This window comes from Benincasa hispida, chromosome 11 (genome assembly GCF_027475165.1).
Source record: "Benincasa hispida cultivar pf3 chromosome 11, pf3_genome.v1.1, whole genome shotgun sequence".
NCBI classification, from domain to species: Eukaryota; Viridiplantae; Streptophyta; class Magnoliopsida; order Cucurbitales; family Cucurbitaceae; genus Benincasa; species Benincasa hispida.
Genome location: NC_143488.1, coordinates 29,062,424 through 29,075,127, shown reverse-complemented (window position 1 = coordinate 29,075,127; position 12,704 = coordinate 29,062,424). Strand labels below are relative to the sequence as shown.

Genomic DNA, 12,704 nt, shown 5'->3' with positions numbered 1-12,704 from the left:
ACAATTACGAGATGAAGGATTAAACCCCCAACCTCTTAGAAATGAACATATCTTAATACCATTAAGTTAAGCTTACTTTGACATGAATGATAAATACTAATTTGTTTTCAAAAGTTCAAAATAAATGGATATAACTTACCATCTTTTCTTAAACGACTTCTTTTCTCTTCAAAATTTTTAGCAACCCATCATTCACTACATAAACATACATAAATGACTAACTTGAATTTCTTTTAAAAAAAATTGGGGCTAAATTGAAAAACCAATAAGTTAGAAACTAGGTTCAAATACTATTTTGTGCCTTATATTTTTTGTTTTGATTCATTTTAGTTTATATACTTTTAATATATTGATTTTCGTTCCTATATTTTTAACTTTTGACTGATTTTGGTCTTTATATTTTCAAAAGGTTGTGTTTTATCTTTATACTTTTGAAAAGAGAATGTCTCTTCATTTTTATTTTTACTTGGATCAAAATGATGATTTAGGTTGAAATTTCAAGTAATAGAGCATAAAATACTCAAAATGGGAGTGGGATAAACTTGAATTGCAAGATTCCTCCACTCTACCATCAAAAGCAACTCCATTGAACAACTTTAAACTCAGATTTAAACAAAATTATTGTGTTCCAAAGGACGAAGAAGATAGAGGAGGGAAAAAAAAACAGTACACTGTTCTTGTTACAACCTTCAATTAATATCTCAGTGGCTCAAAGATCCATCGAATTCCAATCCACTGTTAGCGACTTTCGGCGGTAATCCAATTTAATTATAATGCAAATCCGTTGAAGTGGATAAAAGATACCTCAAGCTAAAGGTTTGAAGCTCACTTTCCTTTCTCTGTACACTCACTATGCTCTTCGAACAGATGGGGTTACTGATTCATTTCACAATAATGTCACGCACCTTCTAAAACCTTTCTGTCCATCCCCCACATTAGTCCTATCTTGCTTTGCTTTTACTCTTTCTTTTGAAACTGTTCATCGTTTTCAGTTTGTACTAATGGGTAAGGGGTGACTGTGACTGTGAGTGGGACTGGGACTGGGGCCTTCTTCTACTTTGGGAGTTTTGTTATCAGTTTTTAAGAAGAAAAGGGTACACCCATTTTAGGAAGAACTTAGATGGATACTGGGTCGAGGGCAATGGACAAGGTGGAGACTGGAAAACGTGGAGGAAAGCTTGGTTCGATGCTCCCAAATGGCCCAATGGTCGATCGGTTCGTACCCAGAACAGATCACAATCCGAGAGAGCTAAGATCTTGGGCTAAGAGGACTGGTTTTGTCTCTACGTTTTCTGGTGAAGCAACTAGTAGTGTTGGGGAGAAGAATGAGAGTGCTAGATTTGATTTGGAGAAGGGTCTCGAACGGAGAGGCGGTGGGTCGTCCCCCAAAATCGAGATCGACCCGATTCTGGGTCGGACCAGACCTAACAGAGAGATTGAAGTGGAACCAATTACAGGGACTGGAAAAGGAGAAATGAGGACTGAGAATGAAGGGGTTTTGAGGTTTAGAGATGGAGCAGTGAGGGGTGAAGAGAGGAGACGAAGTGGAATCGAACCTCTGATGGGAGGAGCTAAAGAGGATGAAAGAGAAGTGACGAATGTTAAAAGAAGTGAGAAAGTGGATGGGGCTGCGAATAGGCAGAGTGATGGAGATTTTAATGGAAATGCCCATGGGGTACCTTTGGTTTCTCCTGCAGCTGAGCCTAAAATGGAAGATGACAGAGATAGAAGAGATGAGGATATCAATGTGAATATAGGTGAAATGGAAGCTACGGAAAGAGAATGGGGAGGACCTTCAGGAATGAAACTTGGGCCAACTGAAAATCCGGGTTACGGTTAGCATTCTTGAATCTCTTTCAAAATTTTGTTACTTGTTTTCTTTCTTAAATTAGTATGTTGATTTTCATCATAACTAGTGCATCGTAATTAATTAGTTGGCATAATATGAGACAACTATATTCGAATTGACGCAGAATACTAGCAGATCCTACAATCATTTTTGTTGTTTTGCTGGTTGTGTAGTGCAAAGAGAAATTTCAATCCACTAGGCTTTGTATTACATTTCAAAAATTGGAAGTGAGGAAACAAATTTCGATATTTTCTTTGTTTAATTAATTAATATCCAGGAGGCAATTAACTTTTAACATTTAAATATAAGGATGAAGTTCTTTACAAGTCCTTTGTTATTATAGCTAATCTTCAGAATACCTAAGTTCAGCTCCCTACATTTTATTGTCAGATCTAGAGGTCAATTTTACAAAATAATAATCAAACTAATCTCGTACAACTGGGATGTGTTTCAACTCTGACAGACTTATATGGATAGATAATCACATATCATGTAAGATAATGTGAGGTGACAAGGGAATGACCCCACGGTTCAGCTCTAATATTTCCTACAGGTTACCAAAAGTGCCTTCAGCATCCTTTTGTTGTTGGAAGTGTTGACGAACCCACTCTAAAATTCACTGTAAATCTCACAAGTTTCGAAGAGAAGAAACTTGTTCTCTTATAAAACTCAAGAACACAAAAGAGAAGAATATTGTTCTCTTGAAACTCAATTTCTTTATAACTTCAATTTGCTTCCATTAATTTGATTTTTACTTTTACTTGATTACGAATGAGGGAAATGAACCCTATATATAATACTCAAGAGATATATCCTGAAAGACATAAAATAAATGGAAGTACATGTATATAAACCATTCATGTGCTTGAACAATTACATGTACTTAGATGTGCATGTATCAAGAAATTAGAAATACATGTATTGTATCTAGGAATGTATTAACCATTATGTATCTAGCTTAATTTCTAACACCTTTTCCCATCAGACCAGCTCGTCGGTTGTTTAGTCTGTAAACAGCTGAGAAAACTGAACTTATGCATGGCTATTCACTTTGGTTAGTTTTCGGTGATATAAGGTTAACATAGCCACACTTCAATGTGTGCTTCCCTAAAACTTTTTAAATACGAATAAACGAGCATGCTTAAAACTCATTCGAAATGGAATTGAATGAATGAGCTATTATCTTGTATCTTGTATTTTGAGCATTAGTCTCTTTTTACTACTTCAATGAACGAGTGTTTCCGTTTAGAAAAAAAATGGAACTAAATATTTTATCCAGGAAAAATTTATGTTTCACCATGTAGCTGTAGATGCCTCTAATGTTTGTGTTGGCTGTCTTTGCAGTTCCACTAATTTATTATGGCCTTCAGCATTTTTTGTCATTGGTTGGGTCTGTTGTTTTCATTCCCCTGATCATGGTACCAGCCATGGGTGGAACAGATGTAAGCATCGTTTTTTTTATCGTCTTTTGATTTCAAATGAAAATCTTAAGGACAAGACAGGTGTGCTAACAAGCCTGTTTACCAAGATATAGGACTAGAAAATTATGAACTCAGTTCATGACTATTATAGTCACAGTTAGCAGGCCTGGCTGCTCACTGATGTGCAGCTACTGAGCCCAATCTTGTCCAACTTTTAATGGAGTCAGAATGTTCTTGCTCAGTCATGTGTTATTTCAATAATGACAGAAAGATACAGCTACAGTAATTTCAACTTTATTACTGGTTTCGGGCATTACAACAATTCTTCACTCCTACTTTGGTACTCGACTACCATTAGTTCAAGGAAGCTCATTTGTGTACTTGGCTCCAGCACTAATTATCATGAATGCTCAGGAGTACCGCAATTTGACTGAACATGTAAGCTCTGAGAACTGAATTTGACCCTCTCTGCTGTAAAAAGTACTGATTTGTATTACAAAAGAGATAACTGTTCTCATAAAATTTCGAAACCTGGAATTGAAGGGTGTTATGGGAGTGGAGGGATCTTGGATAGAGGTGTGGAATTTGGTCCTCTAAATGCTTCTCTTCTGGCCTGTATTACTAGTCTGTTTAGACATTTCTATTTTATATTACTTATAGTTAGAATTCTTTTCAAAAAGTTCTGCTTAATCCCAGGTTGTGTTGGCCATATATTTCTTTCAGGCGACCTTTATTTCTCTCTAACTTTTCTTTAAAAAATTTGGTCTGTAATAAAAAAGAAAAAACTCAAAATATTTATTATACCTGATGTATATGAATCATTTTTCTGAGTAAGATGCACTAGTGCTTTTTTCCCTCAACATTTTTGTAACTTTTATCTTCATTTCTATTTTGATTCGAATTCTCTCTTACCACCAACTATTACTATGGATGTTTAAGCTTCATCATGAATAATAATATTCTATATTTTTCTCCCTTACGATATGTATCAATTAACCCTTTTGAAAAGTTTATCTAATATTTATAGTTGATTACGTTGTTCTCTTTTCCTACAGAAATTCCGGCATATAATGAGAGAACTGCAGGGAGCAATAATTGTTAGTTCAATATTTCAAAGCATTTTAGGATTCAGTGGTTTAATGTCCCTTTTCCTTAGGTAATACAAATTGTTACGGTATAGTGCTGATCAATTCCATTATCACTGATTCAACACTTTCCTTATGTTATGAAGAAGGTATAAAATTAGTCCCTTGTACATCTTTTTGATCATCACTTACCCAACAATTTTCCGTATGAAAGTTGGAAGATTATTTTTTATTGAGCAAAAGTAATTGCAGCATGTGTTAAATTACAATCTTCCCTATCTCGAGAGTGATAGTTACAGAATTTCAATGTTAGATAAGTTCTTCCTTAACAATCTAGAAATTTACCAGAACGTGATGGGGAACTGGATATCCTGTGAAGAACTTTAAGGAGACCAATTAAGATTAGCAATGATGATAAGCTCATCATTTTAGCGTGTTTGTTCTTTTCTGATGTCATGTGCTACACAGCAAGATTTATACTGGAACTAAATTGTTGAATGTACGAAATTATTGTTCTAAGCTCTTGTCTCCTCATATATGAAAATGATATTCTGTTGTCTTCTATAACTGTTCAAAGAATTTTACTCAATGCTCATTCTCATAATCTGTAGGTTGATAAACCCGCTTGTGGTTGCACCGACGGTTGCTGCCATAGGTTTAGCATTTTTCAGCTATGGCTTTCCACAAGCTGGTAGTTGTGTGGAGATCAGCATCCCACATATAGTTTTGCTTCTTATATTCACCCTGGTAAGCGACTTGTTAATGTTAAAAGTTAAACAATTGATTACCAAGCTCAATAAAAGTCAAGTTTTTGATAGGCCTCAGCCAAATCAATCTATTTATCAACACAGAGGGAGAATTCGAGAGCTCCCATATTCTCTCCCAAGTCTCTCACAGAGAGCTATTACAATCAAGAAAATACTCAAGATGAATTTCCCTACAATCCCGAAAGAATACATACTCCTCCTTCATGCCCTTAACTAACAAAATTCCCTTGGGCCCCACACAATCTGTCAATTCTCTCACACGTATTACAAACCTCGCTCTCCCTTATCTCTCACACGCTTGCGTGCATACACCTTAGTGACCCGAGACCTACAATTACCTGCCCCCAAATAGCCACCTTGTCCTCAAGGTGGAATTTAGGAAACTTTTCTCTCATTTCTAATTCTAACTCCCAAGTGGCATCAATTGCTGAACAATTTTCCCAACGAATCAACACCTCCAACGCTCCTTGATCAGTGGGTGAATCGCGTGCCCCCAATACCTCCACTGGCTGGAGAACATAAGCCAAGTCAAGTCAGGCGCTAAGTCTTTTGGAATGGGAAGGACGGGCAAGTTATGACCCACAACCTTGTGCAACAAAGATACATGGTAATATGTAATCCCGTACCCATTGGTAAATTCAATCGATATGCCACTTTTCCCACTCGCTCTGTAATCTGAAAAGGCCCTATGAACTATGGGGCTAGTTTCAGGTGCTTATATCGAGCCAAGGATAATTGACGATAAGGCTTTAACATTAAATAGACCCACTCCCCTACAACAAACTCCACGTCTCGTCGCTTCTCATTGGCTTCCTTGGTCATTCTTTGTTGAGCCTTGTTCATTGATTCTTTCAAAGTAGCTAACATCACATCTCGGTCAAGCAACTGCACATCAACCTCACCAACGACATTGAATCCCTTCTCATAGCGAAGGATAATTAAGGATCGATCCGTAATTAGCCACAAACTTCTGATAATATCCTGTCAGACCAAGGATGCCCCTCAACTCTTTAATATTTTTGGGCTTTGGCCACTTTTGCATCGCTTCAATCTTGGATGAATCAGCCACTACTCCCTCAGCCGAAACCTCATGACCCAAATACTTAACACAAGTAACTGCGAACTGATACTTCTTCAAGTTGGCCAAAAAGTTATTACCCATCAATATGTCTAAGGCAATCGTTAGGTGCTCCACATGGTCCGCCATCGAACGACTATAAATGAGGATGTCGTCAAAGAAGACCAACACGAATTTTCTCAAACAAGGCCTCAAAATGTCGTTCATGGTAGCTTGGAAGGTTGAAGGGGCATTTTGTAGCCGAAGGGCATCACTAGGAACTCATAGTGTCACTCATGAGTCCTAAATGCAGTCTTATGGATGTCTAACTTACGTACCCGAATTTGATGGTAACCAGACTTCAAATCTATCTTTGAGAAAATAGTGGCACCAAACAGCTCATCCTACAACTCTTCGATCACTGGAATGGGGAATTTATCGGGCACGGTCGCTCGATTAAGGGCTTGATAGTCCACACAAAACCGCCAACTGCCATCTTTCTTCTTAACCAAGAGAACTGGGTTGGAAAAAGGGCTTCTACTAGTTTGAATAATTCTAGCCATCAGCATTTCACGAACCATCTTTCCAATCTCGTCCTTTTGGAATTGAGGATACCGATACGGTCGAACATTTATAGGTCTTGTTCCAGGCTCCAATTCGATCACATGATCATGATGCCTTTCGGGTGGCAAAGTAGTTGGCATCACAAACATTTGTTCAAATTGTCGAAGAACTGCTCGAGTTGCTTTAGGAATTTGGAGCACATGCTTTTGGAACTCAACCTTTCCATCTTCCTTTATCCCCGTATCCAGAGCATTGAGTTCCACCAACATCCCTTGGTCGTCCTTCCCAAGTGTCTTCATCATCAATCTCAATGAAATTTGGGATTTCACCAAACTATGGTCTCCGCAGAGCTGAACCATCCATTTCCCCACTTGAAACTCCATGATCGACAAACGATAATCCATTTCGATTCTAGCCAAGGACTCCAACTAAGTCACCCCCAAGATCACATCTAAGCTTCCTAAAGGCAAAGGGTGGAAATCATGAATTAGGGATAAATCATAAATAGTGAGGAACACACCTTTACAAATTCCGGCCGCCCGAACATATCCTCCCATTCCTAAAATAACCCCATATTCTCCGGTTTGTGACACGGGCAGCTGTAATTCCGACACTAATTCCTCATCAATAAAATTGTGAGTGGCTCTTTCGACAATTAGAACCACCTTCTTGCATCCGTGAATGCTTCCTTTTGACCTTCACGGTCTTAGGTGAGTGTAACCCAACCATTGAGTTGAGGGATAGATTGGCCATCTCCGTTTTCGCGCCGTCCCGCTCAACCTCACCTTCCACACCGACTTGTCAGGCACAACCTCTCCGGCCTCATCGTCAGGCGACATATCTTCCCCCTCCTACACAAACATGAATTGTAGCTCTCTTTTCTTGCACCGGTGGCCAAAGCTAAATTTACCATCACACTTGAAGTAAATGCCCTTTTCTTTGCTCTCATCTCTTCCTCTATTAATAGACGGTAAGGAAGAGTATTCCCACTCTTTGTTGTTGAATCGCGGATCGGGGTAATCGTGGTTGACGAAGCCGTAGAATTTTGATTAGGGCTAAATGAAAAAATCGGGCACTCGACCTACCTGCATTCGACCCGCTTCCACTGGAACCTGACCCGTTAGCTATTGGGTTCGATTTCGAACTTGGCCACTTCTCGAGCTAGCTTGCTTAAACCTCTTTTCTTGGAATAGCTGATCTTCCTCAATCAATTGGGCCATTGTCATTTTTGCTTTTAGGCCCGTTGGTTTCATCTTTCTCATCTCACTCTGGATTTCTTCTTTCAGCCCACACACAAACTTGCTTTCTAGGGCTTGTTCCCCCAGCTCCTTCAGCCTAGCAGAATATCGTTCAAATTGTTGGCGGTACACTCTCACCGTCGTCTCCTGCTGAAGTTTCATCAGCCATGCATATCGATTAGCTTCATTCGACGTATGGAATCGGTCCAACAGCAGCTCGTGAAATCGTGACCAACTTCCCACCTGTCGGCAATCATCTTCCCATTGATACCAATCTAATGCTTTTCCTTTCAAATATAGCACCACTGTATCCAATTTGTCCTTCTCTGATAAACGATTCACCACAAAATAATGTTCCATATGGTGCAACCACCCATTGGGATTCTCCCTCTCTTCCCCTTTGAAACTCGACACCTCTAGTTTCCTCAGCCTCATGTCGAACAAAGGAACTTCTTTACTACTAGGTGCGTGAATCCCATTTTTCTCTTCATCTACTTTCGACCCCATTGGCGATGAATCCACTGGTTTTTTCCCTTTGTTCGATATTGTCCTCTCTGACGATGTCGTTCCCGGCTCTGCCAATAACACATCTAGGCGCGATAAAACCAGACTCATTTGCCCATTCATCACTTAAACTTCTCGTTCGACTACTCGAATCCAGCCTCCACCTTGCTTTCCAACGACGATTGCTTCTCACCTATTTCACTCAACTTCTCTTCCATAGCTACTACCCTCCTTCCATCTTTCCCACCATACCAAAGTCTTACTGCTCTGATACCAAAATTGATGGGCCTCAGCCAAATCAATTTATTTATCAACACAGAGGAAGAAAATTCGAGTGCTCCCTTATTCTCTCCCAGGTCTCTCATAGAGAGCTATTACAATCAAGAAAATACTCAAGATAAATTTCCCTACAATCCCATCATAATACATACTCCTCTCTTAGGCCCCTAACTAACAATATTCCCTTGGGCCCTGCACAACCTCTCAATTCTCTCACACGTATTACATACCTCGCTCTCCCTTATCTCTCACACGCTTATGTACATACACCTTAGTGACCCGAGGCCTATCAGTTTTTTCATTGAAAAAAGGAAAAAAAAAAAATTGATTACCAAGCATTTTAGTACGTTGTTACTAAAAGTTCAGATCTGAGCACTTTATTCATCGGTTGCAAAAATTCTATGAAGTATCTTTTAAAAAATTTTGCTCTACCAAACAGTTTTCACGTTTCTTGTGCCTAACATGTTACTCAATTGCTGCTTGTTTATTCTTTTTCAGTACCTTCGAGGAGTATCCATATTTAGCCATCGTGTATTCAGAATTTATGCGGTATATATATCTTATCTTTAGAGGAATGGTGACTTGGCTGTTGCAACAAATTCTTCGGTTTAGTCTATCTTTCTTTTCTTCATAAGAAATACTGCATTAGCAAAAGAAGTTTATGAAAATTAGTTCTCAAAGAAAGCTAGAAGGATGTAAAAAGTCCTCTATAATTCACTTGAATCAATTGTGAAGTATAGTTTAAGTTTCAGCTCAACTAGGTCTTCTTTCCCCTTGGATCACTTCTGTACTGACCAGACCTTTGAAACGTTTATGATCTATCCTAACCACAACCCCCGAACCTATGGAGCATAGACACATTAGTTTGGAGAATGTATGAGTTCCTGCAATGCGTTGGACACTCTTGATAATTGTTGGACTGTATACTAGAATCCTCTAACGTTAACTCTTTAATCATGGGAGAGAGTTTGATCATTTAATCGGTTGGAATCTGGAAGTATATAAATAATGATGGAGTCTTCCACATTGGTTAATTACTTTTTAATGTGGTTTATTTTTATTAGCTTGAAAATATAACATAAAATTAATGTTTATTTTATACTAAAGACTAAAGTGAAACCATCAGAAAGTAATTAGCCCTAATACGTTAAATAAAATCTAGGCATGGTGGTTGGTTATAAATATGTCAAGCGTGTTACTATCAAAGTTACCAATTCTTCTAAACCCTGAATTTGCTCTATTTTCCAAACAAACTAGTAAAATACTCAGGAGAATGGTTTTAGGTTGTGCATTCTTATTTTCCTTAGTCAAGTTGGTTGTAAATTAATGATTTCCAAGTATGATAAGTTTCTTGTTCAAAGTTTATTATGAGTTTTCATTTTAAAGTATGATTGATGCTTCATAATTCTGTTTAGATGGGTATGTTGGGGTTCATGTTTTTCGATACCACTGATCTTAAATTCTTCTTTTGTTGATTATAGGTTCCTCTTAGTGTCATGATTATATGGGCATACGCATTCTTTTTGACTGCTGGAGGAGCATATAATTTCACAGGCTGCAGCCCAGATGTTCCGAGTTCAAATATCATAGTAGATGCGTGTAGAAGGCATGCATATACCATGAAACATTGCAGAACTGATGTTTCAAGTGCATGGAGGACTGCCGCATGGGTTCGAATTCCTTACCCCTTGCAGTGGGGTGTGCCAATCTTTCATATAAAAACTTCAATTATCATGATCATGGTTTCTCTGGTTTCCTCAGTGGACTCTGTAAGTACCTTGAGAACACATATACCATGTCTGTTTACTTGATCTCACAACAATTGACGAGGGAAGTTGCCTTGCACTTGATTCCCATGTCTTGAAATCTATCCCCGATCATTGTCAAGACTAGATATATTCCCAAGTCAAATATTCAGGATCTCTACTACGTTATTTTCATCCTGATTTATGGTTATGAGTGGAGATTCATAAATTAATATTCAAACTTAAACACGAGGAGTGTCAAGAATTTATATAATATATTGAAGATATCCTAACCATAGTTTACGTGTAGTTTAACCATTAAATTGAAAAGGAAAAAAGAAATCCGTGTAAACCCAGTAAGCATCATCACGTGTCAAATTGTTTACTCTGAATTATGCTTGTGTTAATTAAGGAAGAACATACAGAGTCATGGTGTCATTGAATAGACAAGCCACACGCTTGGCATTAAATTACTTCGTAAAAGTAGTTTATTCCTCAGGGATTTTCAATTTGTAGAAAAGATCACCGATATCAATATGTGCTTTTTGGAATACTGAACCCAGGCATCTAATCAAGAAAGATAACTCTTTTTTTCAGATCGGTACCTATCACACTGTGGCTTTGCATGTTGCTTCAAAGCCACCAACTCCAGGAATTGTTAGCAGAGGAATTGCTTTGGAAGGTTTCTGTAGTATCTTGGCTGGACTCTGGGGTACAGGTGCTGGATCAACAACTTTAACAGAAAATGTACATACTATTCATGTAACAAAAGTGGCAAACCGGAGGGCATTGGTAGTTGGGGCAGTTTTCTTGATTTTCGTCTCATTCATAGGTAAACTGTCCATCCCATCGCAGGAAAATCAAAGATGTTCTTTGAGTATTTACCAATTTTTATGAATGCTTACTGACACCCCAGCCAACAGTTGAAGTTTTTATACATAGTGGTTCTTTTTGTTTTTTTTTTTTCTGAAGCTGATACATAGTGGTTGTTGGACACCAACAAATTTTCTTTTTTAAGGCAAAGTTGGTGCTGTTCTTGCCTCCATCCCACTGGCATTGGCTGCTTCCGTTCTCTGTTTCACGTGGGCTCTAACTGTTGCATTAGGTCTTTCCACACTGCAGTATAGTCAAACGGCAAGTATCAGAAACATGACAATAGTTGGTGTCTCATTGTTCCTTGGCTTGTCAATTCCTGCCTATTTTCAGCAGTTCCAATCTGAAACTAGCTTGATTTTGCCTAGTTACTTGGTTCCCTATGCTGCAGCTTCTAATGGACCAACCCATACAGGAAACAAACAAGTGAGTCACTACTATTAATATCTCTTGCAGTTTCCGAATCACAACTTCATTTCAAATTCTTTTGTCTTGATTCTTCTCCGCTGATCCTAACTATATGAGATATCTTGCAGTTTGACTTTGTATTCAATGCCCTCATGTCCTTGAACATGGTCGTGACGTTCTTGATAGCCATCGTACTCGAAAACACTGTTCCAGGCAGTCGACAAGAGCGAGGAGTGTATATATGGTCACATGCTGAAGACATCAAGAATGACCCATCTCTAGTTGCAACTTACTCCCTCCCAAAAAGGTTTTTGAGGTTGTTTTGCAGGTCTAAGTGTTTGTGAATAGGAAAATGGCATACCTCGATGCGAGGTTGGCTTTCAGGTTTAAGTCTTAGCATGTCGTGATGAAGGTTAGATATGGCATACACACAGCATTTATAGGTTTACAAGATGTGGAAATTTGGTGGTGTATCAACCATTTTTGTCAAACCTGGATGGTTCATTGTTAAATTACTTAAAGCATTCTTTTTAGTAATTACATTACCGTATATCACCAAGGAATTGAATTGAGAGTGTAGGTCTCAAATTTATATGAAAGTCTTCCATTCAAGGCAAATTGACACCAATGATATGATTCAAATGTTCTTTTTTTCTTTTTTGGTAGTTTAACAATATACAGAGTTATGGATTTGAACTGCTTTTGGTCAAAGAATACACACGTTATTTCAATTGAATTATGTCGTGTTAGGCAATTTAAAGGAAGAGTTCGAGATTATGTGTGGATCGAAGTAGGTATATTTTTAAGTGTAAAAGTGGGGTAGAGAATCATGAACATCTCTTTCTTCATTGTGAAGTTGCAAAAAGGCTTGCGGGTTAATATTCTTCATACCTTTGGTTTACATTGGTGTTTTC

At 38.2% G+C, this 12,704-nt stretch overlaps 2 protein-coding genes across 4 annotated transcripts; one reads left to right on the top strand and one right to left on the bottom strand.

Moving 5' to 3' along the window:
• Positions 1-551: 551 nt before the first annotated feature.
• Positions 552-12,418, top strand: LOC120090372 (Xanthine/uracil permease family protein). 3 transcript variants are annotated; one of them, XM_039047988.2, is made up of 10 exons: positions 552-1,835; positions 3,194-3,291; positions 3,538-3,708; positions 4,326-4,426; positions 4,967-5,102; positions 9,263-9,313; positions 10,246-10,533; positions 11,107-11,341; positions 11,528-11,808; positions 11,919-12,418. In XM_039047988.2, exons 1-10 carry the CDS (start codon positions 1,121-1,123, stop codon positions 12,132-12,134), a joined length of 2,292 nt encoding a protein of 763 aa, XP_038903916.1. In that variant the 5' UTR covers positions 552-1,120; the 3' UTR covers positions 12,135-12,418. The 3 variants fall into 3 exon arrangements, with proteins under 3 accessions (XP_038903916.1, XP_038903917.1, XP_038903918.1); XM_039047989.2 differs by lacking the exon at positions 9,263-9,313; XM_039047990.2 differs by lacking the exon at positions 11,919-12,418 and having other exon boundaries at positions 11,482-11,657.
• On the bottom strand, positions 7,321-9,082 carry LOC150032564 (uncharacterized). Its single transcript, XM_090307472.1, has one exon. It carries the CDS (start codon positions 8,606-8,608, stop codon positions 7,868-7,870), a length of 741 nt encoding a protein of 246 aa, XP_090163598.1. The 5' UTR covers positions 8,609-9,082; the 3' UTR covers positions 7,321-7,867.
• Positions 12,419-12,704: the final 286 nt, after the last annotated feature.

Excerpts from the sequence above, each read along its gene's own strand:
- LOC120090372 (XM_039047988.2), top strand. The coding sequence starts at position 1,121 with ATGGATACTGGGTCGAGGGCAATGGACAAGGTGGAGACTGGAAAACGT. Across the intron at positions 3,292-3,537 it reads CAGCCATGGGTGGAACAGAT|AAAGATACAGCTACAGTAAT; the intron begins GTAAGCATCGTT and ends CAATAATGACAG. Across the intron at positions 10,534-11,106 it reads TGGTTTCCTCAGTGGACTCT|ATCGGTACCTATCACACTGT; the intron begins GTAAGTACCTTG and ends TCTTTTTTTCAG.
- LOC150032564 (XM_090307472.1), bottom strand. The coding sequence starts at position 8,608 with ATGAATGGGCAAATGAGTCTGGTTTTATCGCGCCTAGATGTGTTATTG.